This window comes from Nanorana parkeri, unplaced genomic scaffold (genome assembly GCF_000935625.1).
Source record: "Nanorana parkeri isolate BGI_ZX_2015 unplaced genomic scaffold, ASM93562v1 scaffold258, whole genome shotgun sequence".
Taxonomy (NCBI): domain Eukaryota; kingdom Metazoa; phylum Chordata; class Amphibia; order Anura; family Dicroglossidae; genus Nanorana; species Nanorana parkeri.
The window spans coordinates 1,401,318-1,424,217 of record NW_017306526.1 but is presented as its reverse complement, the minus strand read 5'-3'; the positions used below and the strand labels follow the sequence as shown (position 1 = coordinate 1,424,217).

At 39.8% G+C, this 22,900-nt stretch overlaps 1 protein-coding gene across 1 annotated transcript in view; it reads left to right on the top strand.

The window, feature by feature from the left end:
• Positions 1-17,033: 17,033 nt before the first annotated feature.
• The window catches only part of MYLK4 (myosin light chain kinase family member 4), a 45,509-nt gene continuing 39,642 nt past the window's right edge, over positions 17,034-22,900 (top strand). The window contains exon 1 of the mRNA XM_018556918.1: positions 17,034-17,720. Coding sequence (XP_018412420.1) covers positions 17,034-17,720 — 687 coding nt within the window. The remainder of the gene's footprint in view (positions 17,721-22,900) is intronic.

Genomic DNA, 22,900 nt, shown 5'->3' with positions numbered 1-22,900 from the left:
TTTGAAAAGTACGTTTAAAGGAAAAAGAGTGGGGAAAAAACACTTGTGGGTTTAACCAATCATTTTAACAAAATAATTATTATGGCCCAAGTATTTGGGGGTGTGGCAGGGGGTGAGTCCTTTCCTACATAGCTTGTACTAAAAGATGTCGCCCTTTCTCATCTCAAAGTTGGGTGGTTAAGACTGACTTCCCGTCCTGTATATATAGCAACATACACATAAGAAAGGGCGTTCTAACCTACTCTAGGGAAGAAGTCATGTCACTGTGATGTCACCTCCTTTCTTCCAGTGCAGTTCCATGGAATACCGGTGCACAACCAAGACTCCCGCCAGCCCTTCTTTACATGTACATACTTTTTAAATGCATTCCTATTAATCTTTATGGTCCAAAAACTTTTAGAACAATGTGATTTCTATTGTTGCACATTATAGCATGACGGCAGAAGCAGGACAAATCGCATTAGTGCGAATGGGGCTTTACTAATGTGTTTTCTGTCAAAGTACATTGCCTAGCTTGCATTATGGCTGAATCTACCTATTTATGATTTTATCATAATCTTTGTTGTGTTGATTTATATTATGTCTTTTATTTGGATTATGTTATAATGTCTAGCTGGATGAGACTTGCAATTGGCAATGCTTCAGCACTGCTGTAAGGTAATTAGGGCTTTTCACCTCTATTGGGGTGTTTAAGGGTTTTGTGGGTATGCAGCAAGCAGCTATGATTAGATGAAGGCCTCTTTTGGCTGAAATGCATTAGCAGGATTGCTATGTTTTTTTTTACTTACTGGAACTGACCCTCGTGCAATCACTTTTTTCACTAAATATATGAAGAATCGTTGGAATAAGAGATTGTGTGTGTCACTAGCCATTTTCTGTGCAATCTCTTTTAGGTTAACCAACCCCTATGTAGTACACAGGCCTACTTGGACAGTCCATTCAGGTTTCAGGTAGAACCTCACACTAGTAATAGCTACTGTTAAACCTCTAAGGGATTGTGTAATCGGATTGTAATGTTTTACAATCTGCACAGGTCTAACAAAAAAATGTCCCAACTTATTCAGTAAATGTTTCAAGACTGTAATCTAATTTTAAGAATACATTGGTTCCTATGTGAGTTTATAAACCTTTACATTTCTGTATTATTCTAGGCGCAATAGATTGTTCAATGAGATTATAGCACAGCATCTTCATATTTTTTTTTATTTACCACAGTTGCTAAGCTCAGACCTTAAATGTACAAATTAAATCCAATGTAATTTTGTCTGGCCTCCCTTACATGTTTGAATTGGTATGGTCAACACTTTCTGAATGCACCACTCACATGCCAAATTTTATGTTTCACACAGGCATCACACATATATTTACCTAGATTAGAAAAGCAGATAACCACCTGGACTGAAATATCCTGTGGCTATATTATTATGGGGCTTTCAATTGATAATCATGAAGAAAATATACTGACAATGAAGTACATAAAATTATTCATTTTATTAGTTTCCATAAAAAAAAAAAAAACTATAACAAAAAAGTGAGATAAAATACACAAATGAAATCTGGAAGCAATACGAACCCACCCAGGACCATAACTATATCAAGATCATTTGTCCATAATATTCTTTGTATATATCAGATGGCTGTAAGTTTTTTCCTCCTAGTTGTTTGATATATGACCGAAGGATATAGTAGTGCTTGGTACTGATTTTTTATAATAGAGCAATCAAATATTTAGCTATCAATTTAGAATATTCACTCGTGCAATTTCAGGTAGAATGGTACAAAAATTCTAATATCTAACCGGCTTGGCCGTATTTCTCAAAATGGCACACTTGCAGGTTCTGCCATTGCCGATGGATATAAAGTTTTTAATCAGGGGCGTTCCTAGCCTTTTCAAGCCTGAGGAGGGCAGGTGCTGGTGGTGCACGCTAATCGGGGTTGTGGGCGGTGGGGTGTGTATGGCCCTTATACATCTCCCTGCCCGGCTCTTAAATACCTATGACGTTTTTTTTCTGGCTGCCTGATTATAGGTACAGCCCTGGTTTTAATGGAGTGACAGAACTGAGAGATGAAGGTTTGGTAGGTAACAGCTCTCCAGACAACTCCTACACACAGCCGCAGCCTCTAAGTTGGGGTGTCACCATGTTGGCTGTGTTATCTGTCTTATAGCACCAGTTGTACAACAGCTAAACATGTAAACAGCTGGGTATATATCTTTACTTGAGATTGATGTATATTTAGAACCACATTGTTATGGTTATGTTGTGCCAAAAGGGCAAGCCCGGTAATTTTGTTCTCTAAGAAGGGGACAATATAACCTGCGTATGCCCAGAGCAACATGAAGACTGAATACAGCCCTGCTTACCAGTGGAAAGTAAAAAAATAAAAATAAAAGAAGAGATTGAAAGATGTGTGCAGTGTTAGTCTGACCATACTGTATATGTAACAATATGATGGCTCAAATTAGATTAAAAAAATCATATCTTTCAGAAATTGATAAATGCTAAATGGGCGATTTGATCAATAAACAATCGTTGACTACATTTAATTTTTCTTTGTTGTATTCAATGATGGCTTTCAAGTAAAAGATAATTTCAGAGCAATCAAATCTGGCCACATGTTACAATCTGAATGCACAATCTCTGGCCAATCTCCTCTTGATTTACCAAGAATTATGACGTACGAGGACCTGCCCTAAGCAATTCATTCAGTTTATATCCAATCTGGTAGACCCTCTCACCGCAGAGATGTTTGTAAATCTAAAGGATATTGTTCAATTACACTTAAACCTTTCCATTTTCTTTAATACCCTATTTTAGACTCAGTGGTGTCATAAATGAGTCTATGTGCTTCTCTATGCAATGCAGGCAATGCATTGTTGGTGGAAGGGGCCACCAGGGTGCTGTACAAAGCTTCCTTACGCACCCTGCCTCAATAGTCCTCTCAAGAGCCCTCAACCTTGATGCAAGTGGACTGGCTCTTGGGATCAGTTTTAAAAATATTAAAATGCCTTCATGGGTAGGAGTCAGTCCGGAGGAGTGAGCAGTTCTAGACAGGTTGCCTTTGCATGACTGTTCTAGGTAATGTCCCAATGTGATTCTGAGCCTCCATAATTGAAAGAAATGCAATCCAATGAATGAAAGGAGCAGGCCAGGGACAGTCAGACTGGTGAGGAAAGGACTAGATGTTGCAGGATGTCCTCCAGCCAGGAAATGAGGCAGGCTATATTTGACATGCTGCAGCCTCCAATGTACATTGTGAGAAACTCACAGTGTGCAGTGAAGTCAGGGTATGCAATTTCAGTACAGGAAAGGGGTCTGTACAACTGTGCAAGGCTGAACGGAAGGCTGGAGTTCAGCTTTAAGACCACCAGTCCCTATTACCTTTTTAAGGAATGGGCACATATTTGCTAATAGATTCCCAAATATAGGAGATATAAAACGTATTTAAAATTAATACATTTTAGGCTGGCTTCATACCTATGCATCTTGATTTCCACGTTTTTGTTTTTTTTGCTTTGTGCAGGTCATTGTCATGCATTGACATGCACTGCCATTCCTATCAAAAGCCCTTACATGCACGGTAGGGGTCAGGTGGGGCAACTGGTGGCGAGTAACTCTTAAGGCCTGGCTAGTAGCTCAGGACTTGAAATTTTGAGCCCTGCCTTACAGCATGCATCAACAGATGAAAAACAGGCATGGACTTTTTTTTTTGCCAACATATTGCAATGCATATATATGAACTAGCCCCATTAAACCAGTGGCAAATGTTTGCACATGCATTAATGTGGGTTAAAACCCATTGGATGAAACATAAACAGCTGTGACTGGGCCCTAGTTTCCATATTTCCTAGATAAACCAAATTAGTTTCTACCCGTAGATCTCTTACGCAGATGTGGTTTCAACACATGGGGATCAGGTAACACTTCCAGGCCATACTGTAAAAAGCTTTAACTAATCTTTCCTAATGCAATTGGGATGTTTTTAATATTTTGTTATTCTCCATTCATAAGTTTTTGACATTCTATATGTTATAAAACAGAAATGCAAACCCCTCATTTGATGCCAAATGATGTATTCTGTTCAAAAAATATTTCAGGCTTCACAATTCATTTGAATGTTGCTTTTTATATGCCATTATTACTGATTTATTGTTATTACCCCAAGCTGTTGCACTTTGTTAACCCATGTCAAGTGTACGTCAATAGCACTGGGTCCGTTTAAACACTCTGTTTACACTTGTAAAGCCAACTGCCGGCTTTACAGTAAAAACGATTCTGGAGGCTCAGCTGCCGACAGATCGCTTCTATCTGTCGGCCCCAAAGTAAACGGGGGCCCCAAAGCCCCGCCCAACACCCCCCTGCCGTGTTTCCCAGGCTCCGCTGGTGTCGGGGGGGAAGTTTGGGAGTAAATCGCAGAACCTCCGTTCACCGATCTCCTCCCCGTACTATGGGAGCGGGAGCGATGCAGATTACATCACTTCTGGTCCCATAGCTGTCAGTGCTGGGCTCCTGAAGCCCAGCAATAAGCTATTGAAGTGCAAACTGCACTTCAATAGTTTATTTAGAGTGTAAAGGTGACACTGGGGGTCTTTTGGAGTATCACCCTAAAGAGTACCTGTCACTGCCAATATTCTATCACATGGGGTTGTAAGCCTTCCTATGTAATAGTATTAGTATGTAATAATAATTATGTCTTCACGTAAACATGCGCCTACATATGAAAACGACAATCGCACTACACATGTTGGATTTCGCTGCGCACACCGGAGTGAGAGCAATAATTCTAGGGCCAATATGTATGTGTATTTCTAAACTGATGACCTGTGGGGGCTTTTAAAGCATCATCTGTGGACTTTTGGGGGTATTGAATTTTGTCACAGTTTCACGGACGCACACAATTTTTAACCTGGGCATGTTGGGTATCTATCTACTCGTTGTAACCTCATCTTTTATATTTTATTTAAAAAATGGGTATTCTGTTGTGCTGTGGGGCATTTAAGTGCATTTATCATTACATTTTGGGGTTTGATAGTTGCGCTAATATCGTGCAACATAAAAATTAGCAACTGCCACCATTTTATTCTATAGGGTTTTGGCTTTCAGAAAATATATAATGTTTGGGGGTTTTAAGTAATTTTCAGGCCTAAAATGTGGATTATATCATGTACACAAAAAATTTAAAAAAGGCCTCGGTCATGAAGGGGTTAAGGTTGTCAGTATATGTGTAGAATTAAGTTTTATGTTCTAATACCTTCAGGATATTCATTTCTTTGCACAATATTATATATGAGCCAGTACGTTTCAGGGTTTCAGGCATGTGTACCATGACTAAATAAAGATAAAGTGGACTTCAAAAAAAATATGCGGACATGCTTTGCATCATGGAAACATATTGAGATTGTCAGTAAAACAGCAGCTGCCCCATTGCGGTGACACCAGTCAAGTAAAAGAAGAAGTAAAAATGTGACCTGTCCTGTTCCCATAAAGTACCTCCTGGCAAAAAGTAGATGGAAATACTGCGCAATCACATTCACACATTCAGTGCCTTATGACACATAGTAAACATTTTCATACATACCAACATTCTGAGATGAGAAAGAAAGACTTCTTTTAGCACAAAGTATGAAGGTAATAGATAAATCCCTAAAATTACCTTAGTGATGTGGACCATTAAGTTGTCAAATACAAATAGATTGGTTTATTATTATTATTATTATTCAGGATTTATATACAGTTTGCACAGCGGTTTACAAGATAAAGGGAGACAGTACAGTTATTATACAAATTCAATACAGGAGGGTTAGGAGGACCCTGCTGTTGAGACCTTGCAATCTGGTTAAATGCAAATTATCAAGCAGAAGAGAGAAAGCTTGGGGCAATGCATTTCAGTGTGCTTATTTCTACAAGATCATCACTTTTGGGATTGCTGTGAGGAAATTACATTAAGACAGCCCTCTTAGTAATTTATTAGATCAGCAAAATTAAATTAACAATCCCGTGTTAGAGTCAGAAAAGAACAGATAGTCCTAAAGGACTCAGATTCCTTTCTGAATCCAGCCTTGGCTTAGCAAACATACTTCCCGCTAGCAGAAGTACAGTGGATAGTGACATTAGCCATTGTATTTAGAGACTCAGTGCCCCCAGCCGGAACACATTGCAGAAAAACCTGACCTGGGTCTACATTATGGAAATATGTATTGTGTGCTGTTATAGCCATTGTAACACTTTCCTGTCTGTTGCTCGATTTGTTGTAGGTATACCCACAGCCGCCGGGTTGGGGTGGGGGGTTACAGCCAGCCCTTCCGTATGGGGCCCAAACCCCATCAGGTCAGCAGGGGGGCCAGGGCTCAGCTTGAATTTTTTTTCCCCCTCAGGCTCTTCTTTGTTTCTTCTTCTTTTTTCCCCACCCCTGTCACATTTCCCCACCCAGCTCTTAGCAAACAGGACGCTGTTGCCGGTAGGGCTGCAACTAACGATTATTTTCATGATCGATTGGTTGGCCGATTATTTTTTCGATTAATCGGTTAAAGAAAACAAAATTAAATACCATCTTGTATTTAAAATGAAATACACAAATGGAGTGTTTACTTAAGAATAAAACAGTAGGAATTTTTTTTGCAATCACACAGCACTGGAACGCACGGCATTGCAGTACCATACGTTCCAGTGCAGGCGATCACACTGCGGGCGGGAGGCGCGTTTGGGGTGCAATTAAAATGAATGGCACCACAACACACATCCTGCAGCAGAATTTGTAAGGCCGAAAAATTACTTTTCACACCTTTTTTTATTTATTGTTTTAAAATAATTGTGTGTATTATATTAGACATTTAAATTCGTTTCATGGATTTAAAGTAATATGAATTCTACAACTCCAATATAATAAAATAACCAAACTTTTATTTAAAATAAATAAAAGCCCGGTCATCAGTTTAGAGTTAGCCATGAATATTGGCCCACTCGGCGATACCTGACATGTGTAGCATAATTGTCGTTTTCATAAGTAGGTACACCCGACTTGTGTTTCCGTTAGTATGCGTGTGCTTGCGGGGGACTTTAAACTTGTTTAGGGGTATTTTTAATGTCATTTAACTTCTATTTTTTTACATGTATTTTTTTTGCAATTTTTTTGCTATTGCTATCACATTGGAGGGGGGCCTCACAAGCGGAGGCAGCTGAATGTAAATACACTATGACGTGGCTGGGAACAATAGCCAGCCTCCTATTGGCTATTTTAAATTACAATAGCCAATAGCAGGCTGGCTGTTGCACCCGCCCACTGCCTGCTGTCAATTAGTAGAGGAGAGAAATGAAGGAGAAAGCTCTGTGTCCCCACTGGGGAGACTCACCCCTCTGTTTATCCTGCTGACCATTGTCCCCAAGACAGATGTGAAGGGGAAATCCTAACATTTGGAGTTTTCATGAGAGCAAGAAGTTATGGGTAAATATTCTAATAGTTACACCAGTTTCAGGGACAACTTTCCAAGGTTGTAATTAGGCTTCTTTATGGAAAGTTCCTCTCACTTCCTGTTGTATCTCCAAGACAGGAAGTGAAAAGATTTTTTTCCAACAGTACACAAACAGCAACAAAATAACTGGATAGGATATTTAACCCTACCATGCTAAAAACATAAAAACATGACTATACAGTGTTGCAGTGTTGGAGGTTTATTTAAGCAGTAGTAACAGATGAAAGAAGCATAGTAGGCTATTCAGATATTCATACAACAAATATGCATCCTTCCCATAAATTACAATGTATATCTGTGTCAAATAGTAACTGTGACTATCCTTACAAGTTAACTATTTAATAATATATCGTTTACAAAACAAAGTGTAATCTTCTTATAACACCTCCGTGATGGAAAAACTCCTCTAGAAACAGAACATGCAGTGCCCAACAACTGTGAGTAATGGATTTGCTCACCAGAATTGCATGACCTTACTTCAAATTCAGGTCTGCAAGCGCTATGGAAAACTGTAACCTAAGGCATCGAGAATAAGCAGATAACCAGGGATTAGATGAGCAAAGACATTTGCTGACTAGAGGTAGAACGATAGCAGGAAGCCATATCCAAAAACACCATAGCAACCTGGCAGGTCAGGATGCAAATATCTTTGATCAGACTTTCACTAAGTGCCATAGCTGTCCCATGACCATGCCACAGTGCTAAATATGACCCAGCACTGTGGCGGTACAAAGTGTTATTGGAACACCTTAGAAAGACTACAAGAGTTACACAGCTGTACAAATACATTGAGGGCTTGCTCACACCATGTCTGGATAATGGCCAGGCTAGAACAGTTTGTTCCCGGACCAAAAAAGCATCCCAATGTATCTCTATGGTATTTATGGGCTCTGTATCGTGACAGCATGTCTACCACCACATTCAGTGCTTCCCTTGCTTGACCCTTTTGCCACAGAGGAGGTTTCCACACCTTTTTTCTGATGCCTACCTAGCCCCTGCACGCCGTTCCCTCACAACTACTCTGGTCACCCTCTTGCTCAATTCTACGCTCTCTAACCCACATATTCAATCTCGCCCTCTACTGGCATCTTCCCCACCCATGTAAAATATGCATTGATCACCCATATATTTAAAAAGCCCTCATTGGACCTCACTATTCTGAACAACCCATCTCCTTGCTCCTGTTTACCTACAAACCTCAAAAGCACCTAGTTTACAGCCTTCTGACCTGCTACATCATTGATAACAACCTTCTCAACCACTTACGGTCTGAATTTTATCTGCATCACTGCACAGAAACTGCCCTCTCACTGCTAACAATGTTAAAACCAATGGCCACTACTCTGTACTCATACTTTTGACCTTTCTGCTACCTTTCTCACAGTTGATCACCTGTTCCTCCTCTTAAAACTCTTTCTTGACCTCTAAGACTACAACACTATCTCCTCCCCTCCTCATCCACTTTCTTAAAGGTCCCCCAAAGCTCTGTCCTCTGACCCTTTCTGTTCATAACATATCCTCCCTGGGTAAGCTGATAACCTTGCACAGCTTCCATTTCCATCTACATGCTGAGGACACACAAATTTATCTCTCGACTCCTCAAATCTCCTTTTCATTCTCCACACGCATTACTAATGTACTAACTGAGATATCAGTCTGAATGTCGCACCACTTCCTTAAACTCATGCTTTGCAATACTGAGCTCATAATATTTTCTCCCCTCCATGTTACCTACCCTGACTGTTTTCATTCAGATCAATGACACAACCATCAGCCCCTTTCCCTCACTCCAGGATTTTAGGTGTAAACCCAAACTCTGACCTTTCCTTTTGTCCCCACAACCAATCACTGTCTAAATATTGTCACCTTAACTGCACAAACTGTTTGTAGATAAAAAAAATTATGTGCAAAAAAAACAGTTTCGCGAGTTACTAAATACAAGAGTTCAATTGTCCAATAAAGATATGGCAAGTATGACATTCAGTACAGCTGTTCAATGGAGCAATTGTTGTTTTAAAAGAATCATATACAGCTCCAATTTACCATTTTAAGAAATAAAATAAGGTAATTTTGAAATTGATGGCAGCAGCACTTCTCAAAAAAGTTGGAACAGGGCCATGTTTACCAGGGTGTAGCCTCCCATCTTCTTTTAACAACACTCTGTAAATGTCTGGGAACTGAGGAGACCAGTTGCTGGAGTTTTAAGAGAGGAGTGTTGGCCCATTCTTGCCTGATATAGGATTCTAACTGCTCAACAGTCCTGGGTCTTCTTTGTCATATTTTTGGTTTCAAGATGTGTCAAATATTTTCAATTGGTGAAAGGCAGGCAGGCCAGTTAAGTACCCGGACTCTTCTACTACGAAGCCATGCTGTTGTCAAATATACAGTATGCGGTTTAGCATTGTCCTGCTGACATATGCAAGGTCTTCTGGATGGGAGCATATGCTGCTTTAAAACTTGGATATATCTTTCAGCATTGATGGTGCCTTTCCAGATATGCAAGCTGCCGATTCCATACACACTAAAGCCTATCACACTTCAAACTAACCCCTGAACTCTTTCTCAAACAATTCATCCCCACACAGCTACCTCCTCATGTATCACTTGCTCCACCCTTTTAGATTGTAAGCCCTCACGGGCAGGGCCCTCCTTACCATCTTGTCTTGAATTGTATTGTAATTATAATATCTTCCCTATGTTGTAAAGCGCTGCACAAACTGTTGCCGCTATATAAATCCTGTATAATAATAATAAGGCACCCATGGTTGCCAAAAAGAATGTCAAATTTCGAGTCGTCGTACCAGAGAACAGTTTTCCACTTTGCAACAGACCATTTTAAATGAGCTTTGGCCCAGAGCAGACAGTCTCGTTTTCCTGTTTTTCGCATTTTCAGATGTGGCTTCTTTTTTGCATGATAGAGCTTTAAATTGCATTTTTGAATGGCACGGCGAGCTGTGTTCATAGACACTGATATTTGGATGTATTCCTGAAGCCTGTGCAGTGATGTCCATCACAGAATTATGCCTGTTTTTAATGCTGTGCCGTCTGAGGACCCGAAGATCACAGGCATCCAATATTGTGTTTCATCTTGTCCCTTGCGAGATTTCTCGGAATCTTTTGATGATATTATGTACTGTGGATAGTGATATATTTAAAGTCTTTGCAATTTTACATTAAGGAACATTATTCTGAAGTTGTTCAACAATTTTTTGACGTATCTTTTCATAGGTTGGTGAACCTCTGCCAATCGTTACTTCTGAGACACTGTGACTCTTTAAGATGTTCTTTTTATACCCAATCATGTTACTGACCTGTTGCGAATTAACCTAATTAGTTGCAAAAAAATTTTCCAGCTCTTCCTTGTTATTACCACTTACTTTGCCAAGTTTTTGTTGCCCTGTCCCAACTTTTTTGAAAAGTGTTGCTGCCATCAATTTCAAAAATACCTTCTTTTTTTTTCTAAAATGATACATTTTCTCAGTATAAACATTTTATATGTTTTCTATTTTCTATTGTGAATAAAATAAGGGTTTATGAGATTTGCAAATCATTATGTTGAGTTTTTCCCTGCTGATGTTATTGCAAAGGTATTACAATCTTGCCAACAGGTTATCATTTTGATTAGTCATTTTAAAACCTGTAGAAAGGGAGGGAGGGAGCATGACAACCTTGATCAGCTATGTAATGGGCAAGGGGCTCAGAATACACTGTATACTGACATTGAAGCTCCCAAGAGATACTTAATTGATTCAGGTGTCAACATCCAACTAAATGTCAATTTTGGATTGACTTGACCCTTGCTTCAACTTATCATAGAAGTAAAACCTTGGCCATTCAGTCTGCATAGATATTTGCCAAGCTCAGCTTCACAAACTAATGTCTATCAGAAACATCTGAAGCACAGTCACGGTGATGTTCAGTATTCAAGCATTTCTCAAACTACACGTTGTGGCATGTTCTACCCATTCCCAGGAAATTCTGGCCATAGCAGCAAGAGTTCAACAACCACTAAGCATACCTCTCAACTTTGGAATTTAAGAAAGAGGAACATCTTGGCATTGAGAAGACCTGTGGCACGCACAATGCACTATGGTAAAAAGTGGGTGTAACAATGTTACACTAAATATTAAGTGTGGCTTAATAGACTTTGAGCCTACTCACAGTAAATTCTGCATCCATAGTCTGCAGTCTTTGTATCCACAAAGTAGTCTTTGATTACAGTGCTATTGATCTCACAAACACACAAAAACATAAATCTCAAGACCAAAAATAAAAACCTTTCCATTACCCATACCTCCCAACTTTTTAAGATGGGAAAGAGGGACACATTATAGAACAATGGGCAAAAAAAGAATTACCATGAAAAAAAGGATTGGTTAAACCGGCAAGAGTTTGTTTCATATTTCGCTTATACTGGACTTTCAAAATAACACATTGAATACTTTAGAGTTTATATAGGTTAAATTAGTGTTGTAAAACACTTGTGAATGTTAAATAGTACATTGTATATAGAGGTCTATACATCAGACCAAAAAGAGGGACCACTGAAGGGAAAAGAGGGACAGTGGGATTTAGTTCCAACAAAAAATGGACAGCTCCTCTAAATGAGTTACAGTTGGAAGGTCTGACTAAGTTAGAACTTGAAAAAAGCTAAAAACAGTGAAATAAAACCATGAACTGCTAGGTGGCACTCTTAAACTTTAGTGATTCTACCACAAGCGTAGGCTTTGAAGACGGGATAATTGCTGCTGGATTTTTGTTGGACCTAAAACAACAAGCGCTCTGACTGACCAAACAAGACTACACCTGTACACAGAGGGTCTTTCATATATAGAGTACTAAAATTCTAACACTTCTGGATTTGATTATGCTTATTCATGGCAAAAGCTTCCAAGTTGTTTCCTTGAATAGAACATTTACCAAAACAAATGCCAATATGCTACTAGTTCATAGAAAATGTAGAAAATTACCTGGCAAGTTTTTAATTGCTTCATTCTACTCTAAACTGTGCACCTAAAGACTGTCCTTCTCTGACTGTCAACAGCACCAAAGATGGGTACCTGCCAAGCTTTGCAGTGGGTTAGAATGCCCTCCCTTCAGTCAAAATGTTCCCCTACAGCTCAGAGCATATAGTGACTGAAACAAGGGGTGTCTAATTAAGCGCCCATTTATAACTGTGCTTTGGTTAAAAAAATAGGAAACAGAAACAGAAATGTCTCCATAACCAGTTCCTAATTTGCCATCAAATCTTGATGCTTCAGGTTTTTTTTAAACTGTGGCAAAACAAAGGTTAGTAAAATAAAATGACCTTACTCTAGTTTCCATACTGCAGCGGGTGACATCACCATTTAAACTTTTTAAGAAGATGCTCCAGCATAGTGCATAGTGTACTTAGTATTCCTCTCAATCATGCTAGAAGGTTAGTGATTTCCCCTAACCTAAGCAGCACAGGTGAAACTGGGGTAAGGTAAGTAAGTCTTTTTTTCCACATGATTTTATTTATTTTACTTTTGGCATGGGGGGGCTGTGAATAGATAAGTGGATCTTGCATTTTTAGTGCAACGTCCGATTTGATCTTGTGCTACTTCAAATCTTTTTTCTGCGCTGAGACAAATTATACATATTTACTGGAATTTGGCTACAATTAATTAGGCCTCAAAGCTAAATTTTGATGGGGCCCGCTTGTTGCAGAAAGTGCAGTGTGTGTTATAATAAATATGCAGTAACAGAAGTACATTGTATCTAAAAATGCAGTAGTCAAATTTGAGTGTGATTTTAAGAGTCCATAGGTAAATAATTAATGCTTGAGCTTTTGAGCTTACAATCTGTAGTACCTATACTATATGCCACAATTGCACTACCATGTTGAAGAACCTGCGATTAGAAGAGACGGTCTAGTTAAAAGAGCCTTACCTGAAAAGAGATTATTCTGAGAGAGCCTTCCTCATAGAAAGACTAACTAGAAAACCTGTCATGTGGAGAGAGAGCCTGAAGAGCCTGCCACATAAAGACTGCTTTAAAACACTGCCAAATGGAGTTATTACCCTGGCGGACCTGCAGTGTGCAGAGTTTGCAATAGGCATCCACCCATATGTTGTAAAGTTGTGGAAGCAATCATTGCCCCATCTGAGGTGGTTACTACAGAGAACCAGTCCAATGCATCTGGTGCAGCCTAGTCATGTGATGACATTGTCAATGGATGCATAAGAGTTGATCTTTGTAATCAGCCTTGGCAGGGGCATTAAGGTTTTCTGTACAGCTCTACAGGTTAGTGGTAATGAGATTACCTCTATGTTCAACCTACTGAAGCTAACACCTGGCTTGGGTCCCACTCTTGGGCTCCATAGTCATTTCTATGGCTATAGTAAGGCCCTTAAATATATGCTTTCCAGAGATTATTATCTTGTTACAATCTTGTTGCAAAATCCATTCTGCAGCTTTATTTTACTGTTTGCTTTTTAGCAGGACAGTAGAGCAAGACAGCAGTGCAATCACTTACAAAAGGTACCTGGTATAAAACTAATCTTATTTTTGTGAACTGTTTAGCTAATAACACAGCTACTGCAAAGGTCCAGTGTGGACATATCCTGAAATACATTTTACCTCAGTCAGAATTCTATGGACTGCATATTGAGGGAAAGGGAAAATATAGGCATGGGTAAAGCCCAGTAAAAATACAGAAAAAGTGTAGCATGCTGATCAATTTATTTTACTTGTTTTCACCTTGATTTCTTCATATGAAGCTTTTATTAGTATTTGATGATTTTTCTACGCATTCAGCAAAGTATTCAATGTTCTTTGGGCTGTTTTTCTCAAACCATTCTTATTGAGGACTTGATGTGAGTCTTGTTTTATGCTGAAGCTCCCAAAAACCCACTATATGAAGTTTAGAAATGTTATAAAAGAAATGGGTCAGCTGGATCCATTCTCTAATGGTATTATAGAAGTTGGCTTCCTAATTTTAGGATTTAGTGTTTAGCAGGGATACCTTTGGTGATCCTATTTGCTAGATTCTTTTTTTCTATTGTCTAGAGAGAATTATGAAGTGTTTAATGCTGGTGGTCTGAGGATTTCTCGATTCCCAGTACAACTAATTCATAGTAACAGAGATCACAGGGTCAAACCCTGGCCAAGCACAAATACAGCAAGAAGCATGTGCTTCAACTATTTGTCTGATAACCACTGGCAGTTTAGCACCTCTGATTTACAGATGGGGCCTACAATGATTTGATATTGTGACTTTTAGACAACTGGATGACACTTAGTTTGATAAAGCACCTTGTATCATAAAAATTCCCATTTTATGGTGACATTTTTGAACGTTTTTATAATGCACACATTCATCATGATAAAAAGTTTTAGGGTGCTTAGTAGGCAGAACATCTCCAAACTGAACATAGAAGAGAAATATAATTTTGTATAATAGAGGGTTCATTTCTTTGCCAAGAATTTAAAGAAGTATTCTTATCTCCACCATGGCTGCTGACATGGCAGACAACACTCACATGCAGTCACTGTCCCTGCACTGGTTCACCCCAGAAGATTCCATGCACTGGTTCACCCTAGAAGGTATTTACCATCATAGTAAAGATACACCGCTCTTGACATCTGGAATAGTTGTATACTCTTAAATGTGCTGATCTAGTTTTTTGATGGAGCATCCCTTCCCTCAGAACCCTACTCACATGTTACTGATGTATTAGAGCGGATGCACAATGCTGCCTTATTATGACAAACATGTGTTTCCTACAAGTGTAGGATATGGTATTCCTTTCTTCTGGTGGTAACACAAAATCATTTATACATATGCCCTAGTTTGTCGACCACTTATGGATGCCATAGTGGGGCTACAATGCGGCATCCTTCTATACTGAAAGTCCCAGCTTTGTCATACCTGAATACTACAGTGAGTTCTGTGAACATTGTTTCTGCTCTTTAATATCACTTAGGCCATTATTTGTGTTACTGGTTATACGTTATAAGACAGGTTAATATCCCAGGATAATGTCATAGTTCCTTGTACATTGATCAGGCGCCGGGTTTTGCCCCCTGTCCGAGCTGCTCGGTTTCCTGTCGATTCACCCTGAACCCATGTGTCAAAAAGCTTGTGCACCTGTGGGTTAGCGTTCAAGCAAAGTGTCTCCACACTAGTAGCCGGCCCTCCCTGTTTTCTGTGGCGTTTGCTGTTTTTTGAGTATAGCCTGTATTCAGTTTGCTTTGTGTTCGCCGTGTTCCTTTCCTGCTGTGCTCCTGTATTTCCTCTGTTTTCTGTCCGTGTACCTCTTTGTTGTACTGTGGCTATATGTGCTCTCCACAGCATTGTTTCCTGCTTTGTTTTGTGTTCTGCCTCCTGCACCTGCTTTCTGTGTCTATTTCACTCTGCACTATTGTGCACCTCTCTCCTTTCTCCTGTACATTCCCCTTTGCAGTTCCTGTGTATCTCCTGTCCCTGTTGGTACACCTGTTGTGTGTTCCCTTCTGTTACCCTTCTTCTCGTGTTCCCTCTAGTGCCCTTTTCTGTACCCTGTATCCTATGTGCTCCCTGTGGATTTTCCAGTGTGCTGTTATCCCTATGTACCCACTGGCACTTGTGCCTGCATCGGTGTGTCAGAGGGCCGCAACCTAGGAGCTGCGGCTCTCATTTGTTGTGCGGTCACGCTGTCCCTGCATCTTCACAGACCTGTATCCCTGCGCATTCCTATTTCAGTCGCAATATACTGCTCCGCATGACCCGGAGTTTACGATTCCTGGTGCTACAGTTCTCAGATTGTGACAGATAAGATATAACTACTATAAACATTTTGCTGTTGGTAAAGTTGTAGGCTGTGATCACATTGGTAAAGACTACCATGTAACCAGTGGGCTACATATTCACACAGCACCCAAACAACTATAACTATTTTAACTATAACAACAAAAAATAAAAAGGAATTTTCCATCATGTAGTTGACAATAATGTGATTGGGTTGTAACCTTTTAACGTACATGTGTTTTGCACACAAAAAATAGGAGCAATCTTTCACTGTCAATCATAGAGCTAATTAATTTGATATATTGGCTTATTTTTTTATTATAAACCATTTATCCCTATCAATTTTTGAGAGTCTTTAAGGGGCTTTATTCTTTGAGCACTAGTATCAAGTTGCGTAAAACAAGCATAAATCTGACATGCAAGAACAGAACTACACAGAGCCTGTTCAGAAGGAGACTTCTCAAATGTCTTGCAGGCCTCTTGCTGTCAAGTTACATTGAAGTAGGAATAGACCCCCTTCCCTGTACGCAATGTGACGTCAACAGAGCAGAGGGGATTTAGGACCTACAGTTGTCACTCCCTTCACTATTTATATTTAAACTGAATGTAAAGGGGACCACTTGTTCCTTCCAAAACAGTTTTGTCCCTTCTTGTTAGTTTTTTTTACAATTACAAAGATGAACAAGAAGCCATGTGAGGAGGATCTGCTTCAAGTTTAGACTGGCCTGCAAACAGCTGTGATTTACACAGAGAGAAAACAGAGAGCTTCGTCTTCTCAGCAGAATATAGATTTCCACTGACTAAGCATTAAGTATGAGCGCAGCCGCTAAGATTTCCAATTCATCACTGGTGAACTCCCTGGCCAAAAGGTATGATCCGAAAGCTTTACAGAACCAACGGCCTGCCAAAGCACAAAAAGCATCACAGACTCCGGTAGCCACAAAGTCACCAACAAGCAAAGACGTCATGGACACAAAGCTGGACTTCCTGCACAATAAAGTTGACACGCTTCTGGTGGGAAACAACGATGTTTCTGAAAAGATTGAACATATTTCACGGGATATTGTGGACATTGCAAAAGACCTTCAAAAGTTCAAAACAGAGAGTGCTAAAACTGACAATGCCACCAAACATACCGACGTTAAAGATGCTTTCTTAGACATGAAAGGGCATTTTGTGGATATGATAAGCTATCTCTCCTTAATAAACAAATATTCAGAGCAACAAGCAAAAAGGCTGGAAGGAGTTGAATGCATTTTGCTTGGCATGCAAAGTGTGATTAATTTAGTAATGAAGCAAGTCAATATGTCTGCATTGTTTGAGTTTCTGCCGCAGAAACAAAATTCTACAAAGCAACCGACGACGATTCATAAAAAAATGACCAAAACTGAAGAAAAGGAAAATACTCACCTAAAAAGCAAAGAGAAAAGGAAAACTTATATAAGGGTGCAGGAGACCAATAGGAAAACGCAAGCTCGTCTGAGCAAAACAAAACACAAGGTGAGGTTATTTTATAACATTTCAAAGAATCAATTTAGTAAGTCACAGAATTTTATTTTTTTCATTTAATGATAAAAATACTCCCAGATGGAATTGCAATTGCCAAATCTATCAGTAATTTTTACTAAGATTCAATATTTTTTAATCATTAGACAATGCGAATATACCTTCATTGTTAAACTAACATTACGGCATTGTTTGATCTACAAGTGGATCTTATGTAATAAGACATAACCTTTCAGAATGCATTTTGTTGAGAGGGACTCATTGTTTGTGTAAACAAATATTAAATGCAGCATTTTTGGTGGCATAATGATACATTTTTAATCATAGCTATTTCATATCACTGAAAGTAAAAGTGTTCAGTACTCCAGAGCAGTAAGTGCGCCATAATGCTAATCACAACTGATTTTTGATTGGTTGCAGTATGTTACGCTCATCATGTCTCTTTGCATTATTGGGTTTTAATTAGGGATGCCAGATACCAAGTACCGTGGTACAAGTACAAGTACTGATACATTTCTAGCTCCAGGACTAGAGATATATATAGATATAGAGAGAGAGAGAGAGAGAGAGAGAGAGAGAGAGAGAGAGAGAGAGAGAGAGAGAGAGAGACAGAGAGAGATTAGGGTGCACCAATACCATTTTTTTCAGATCAAGTACAAGTACAGATAATTGTCCAAGTACTCACAGATAACTGATACTTTTTTTGTGTGTGTGTGTCATGTGACAGTTTTTCTAAAACAATACAGACTAATGATTTTAGGGCCATGGTGGAGTGCCACCATGGCCCTAAACTTCTGCAACCCAGGTAGTTCTCGTGAAAATGGCAAGTATCGCACTGGTATCTGGACTGATATCTGTGCATTCCTAGTTTTAATAAACACCATGTTCGGTATCACTAATATATGATGGTAAAAAGATTGTGGGGTATATTAAGCAGAATACCGGCTTATTTAAATATGTGCTACAAATGTAATAACCCGTAGCAGCTAATAGGAATTCTGTAGTTAGATCAGGTAATGGATGGTAAGATGGAAAATGTTTGCTATGGGTTAGCGCATTCCAGTCCAGGTTCCTGCAATGCTCTACTTGAATTAGACTAGTTGGACCCGTAAACCAGGGTTGTGCGCGTCTCACCAGGGCTGCATGCAAGTACGAGTGCCCAGTATCAGCATCGATACCGATACTGGTATCGGTATTGGCACATCCCTAGTTTAGCCTCTTGTGGAGTTCTTTAGATCATTCTCAGGGGCCCAAGCTTGCAGGACAACTATTTATAAACTGCTTTTACATACCCAGATCGTTTTCACTTTATATGTAGTTATTTTCTGACCATACAGTCCATTCTCTGCTTTCACTTCATGGCAGTGCTAACTCATTCCAGTTTGTTTTATTTAATTCTCCTTAGAACAGATGTTTTTTGAATAAAGAAAAAGGCAGCACATGTTTCTGTGTAGGACACGGTACCTGTTACCGACGGACATGATTCCTCATGGCTGTATAAACACACTATGCTGAGCTGACCTCCCCCCCAAAAGTGACATCTCAGTACCAGAATGATCTTTTGTCTTGGTACACATGGACTATATTTTTTAACGTCTTGGGGTAAAACCTGAGGTTTTGAGAGGTGTCAGAATCATTAATAAAGCTACATACATATTAAATAACATATTATATACCATGTTACACAGCGGAAAATAACTGTATTATTTTCTAGGAGGGTATATATGCATGTACAGGAATAAAAGATATGCACTGAAAGGGAAATTCCATCTTTTAGAAAAAATAATAAATGAGCTCTTCTTCATAAAAGAAAAAATGTGCATTTAGTATTATTTTGCATTGGAGCCAGTAAAGCATTGCAACTGTTTTCAGTGGATCACGGGCGCAATTCTCTGGTTCCTGCAGACTGTTCCTTCTGTCCAAGTCCATACCTTCAGTAACATGGACAGGAGGACGAATTAATGGACTACAAGTGCGTGGACATCACCGCACTTGTATTCCTTTGAGAGTTACAAGTCCCTCTACTGCAGTGGCTGATTGGACTTGTAGTTTCTCCATTCACAGATCCTGTCAAAGGATCTGTGAATGGATGACATGGCTGTGTAGACGGAGCCATGCACAGCCACGCCAAAGAAAAAAATGAACACAAACTTGCGGGGAGAAACCCCCCTCTCGCGACTCAGGTAAGTAAGGGGGCAGGATGGGGGTGGAGGGGTTGCAATCTGACCATGTTTCATGTTACATCCTGAATATAGATGTAACGTGAAACATTGTCAGAAAGGCAAACTTAGCCTTTAAAATAAGTTGTAAAAGTCTACTCTATTTACCCATGACCTCTACTCTAAGGTCATGGGTAAATAAGTTAATCTAAAATAATGTCAATATGAAAATAATATATAACAGTAATTTGTTTACCAGCATAAGAAAATGTTATGATCAATGAATGAATTGTTGAAAGACCCAGCTGCACACTATACAGTGTTGTGACCATTGTAGATAAGATAGGTGCTCGTAGTGACTGCCACAGATGGTGCCATGCAGAACCTCAGAGTTGTGAAGATAGGTCACCAGCACTCCACAATGCAAAGAAAATATTGTTTATTGCAAATAAAGTCACATAGGTCAAAATTAGCTAACATTTGCTAAGCAGGGTCCCTTGTTGCCTTGAGGAAGGAACCCTGCCTGGCCCCGAAACGTTGGCTTTATTGACATATGTGATGTTATGTGCAATAAATGATATTTTCTTTGCATTTTGTAGTGCTGCTAACCTATCTTCATATCTCTGATGATCAATGAGTGTTCACTGTTGCAATGTTTGTTTAAGGATGTGCATTATAATGTACTTTTTATATAATATACAATGTGGAGCCTAACATGCCTCATGGTATGTTTTCTCCACAACCCTGGAGAGAACATTCGTGAATAAGAGGAGAGCACTGTTCATGGTCATAGGACAGGTTTCCACCTCATTCCCACACATTTTTTTTCCCATTCATTAGAATGAACGGAGATTTACTTGCTTCAGAGTCCAGAAGCAAGCCAAGTGCTAACCACATTTATAAAACACACAAGAGTACTTTATAAATGTGCCACAGGCTTTTAAAAAGAAAATCACTGCTTTATAAACTGGCTCCATGGACTTGGCTTCCTAATAAGTCCTTACTTACTGATATTTTGTAGCCTCCTCAATTTGTATTGATTATATGAATTTGGAAGACCATGAAAACTGCAGAGTGTAGTTGTAAGCCAACCATACAGTTAGTTAGCTGCACAGCAGACAGAAAATGTGTTCTTGTACACCAGACAGTTTCAATATTATCCATCTGCATAGCCAAAGAAAAGAATAGTGATAATCAGATCTGGAGAATCTGACATTTGCAAATCTTCGCCTGAATGTGTCTGATCTGCAAATAATCACACAATTCAGAAAGCTAGACAGACTAAGCAAATCTATAAACAAATGTTAAGGAAAATCATAACATTTTCAATTTGCTGACTTGTAATGTCCTGCTGCGCTCCTTACCGAAGAACCCCTGAGGGTGGGTGCTGAAGTGGCTGCGGATGGCACTGCAGGCATCAAATGTAGAACAAAATGTCGCCAGCACACCAGACAATGTGGTTAAGCGTTCGTCCTTTATTGACGCATGTTGTCGAAGTAACATTTCGGGGCTGCGCAGGGTCCCCTTCATCAGGCACAGTGTGCGGCCTGCGCGGCCCAGAAACGGTGCTTCAATGTGACAACATGCGTCAATAAAGGATGAACACTCGAACACATTGCCTGGTGTGATGGTGACATTTTGTTCTACCTTTGTATGAAATGTGGTCACCACTAGTAAAGAACCTGTTAAAGATGTATTACTGCAGCCAGTGTTCTTTGAATTAGTGTCACCTCTACAGCAGATGTTCCACAATGGGCAGTTTTGGTAAAACCACCAGGCTGAGATGGTTATTTTCAGATATTACAAGCCACAAACAGGTTAGAATGGAGAAGATTGTTTTTCCAAATGTGTAGACAGCATGCTACCAGGTGTATAAAAGGGTTGATTAGTGCCTTCCCCTGCTTTTGACCAGTTTATGTAACATTACAGTGTAAAGCCTTGTAGTATTGCATGTTATATAAATCCGATGCTGGCGACGTACACTGTACGTCGTCAGTCACGAAGGGGTTAAAGGATATTTCCACTTAAAAGGGATATTTCAGTACAGGGAGGATGGTGTTGTGCTGCCAAAATGTTTTAGTTTCCTATACCACTCTGTGGCCTTTAGTATATTGGTCACCTTTAAAATGTATGTATAGCCCATATGTTGTTTTTGGTTTTGGATAGAGTATGGATGGGTTAAGACCCTTATTAGGTTACTTTTTTACTTGTAATCTGTATCCTGCTAGGGAAATGTTCTTTCACTTCCTGTCTTGGAAACACAACAGGAAGTGAGGGGTAATATAAATTTAGGATTTCACCTGACTTTCTGTATCAGTGACAATGGTCACCAAGACAAACAGTGATGAATTTCTCATGTGTGGACACAGACGTCAATAAAAATTGTTAGAGGGTCTGAACCTTCCTTGCATAGAACGGGGAGGGGATCGATGAACGGAAGTTCGTCGACCTCCTCCCCAGCTCCCCGCGGACACAAAGATCGCCGGTCCCGGGCCCGTAGGAGGGGCAACGGAGCCCGGGAAGCACGGCGGGGGTGTCTGGCGGGGGGGGCGGCCCCTTCTTCGGGACGCAGAAGCGATCTGGCGACAGGTAAGTCGCCAGGATCGCTTCTGTTGTAAAGCCGACAGTCGGCTCTACAAGTTTAAACAGACTCCCGGCGGCAAAAGTCGCCGGGAGTCTGTTTAAACAGCCCCGATGCTGGCGACGTACACTGTACGTCGTCAGTCACGAAGGGGTTAAAGGATATTTCCACTTAAAAGGGATATTTCAGTACAGGGAGGATGGTGTTGTGCTGCCAAAATAGGAGTAAACAGATAAGTCAGCAGAGGTAGCCTGATTACTTATTTAACCTTAGGGAAACACAAGATTAAAATGGATTATTAAGACTAAAATATTGGCTTTGTCAGAGGGTTGTCAATAGAGGGGTACTCTAATATGAATGGGGCTTCTAATATGAATGGGACTTCTAATGCGAAAGGGGGGACTCTGATGTGAAGGGGGCTTCCAATGTGAAAG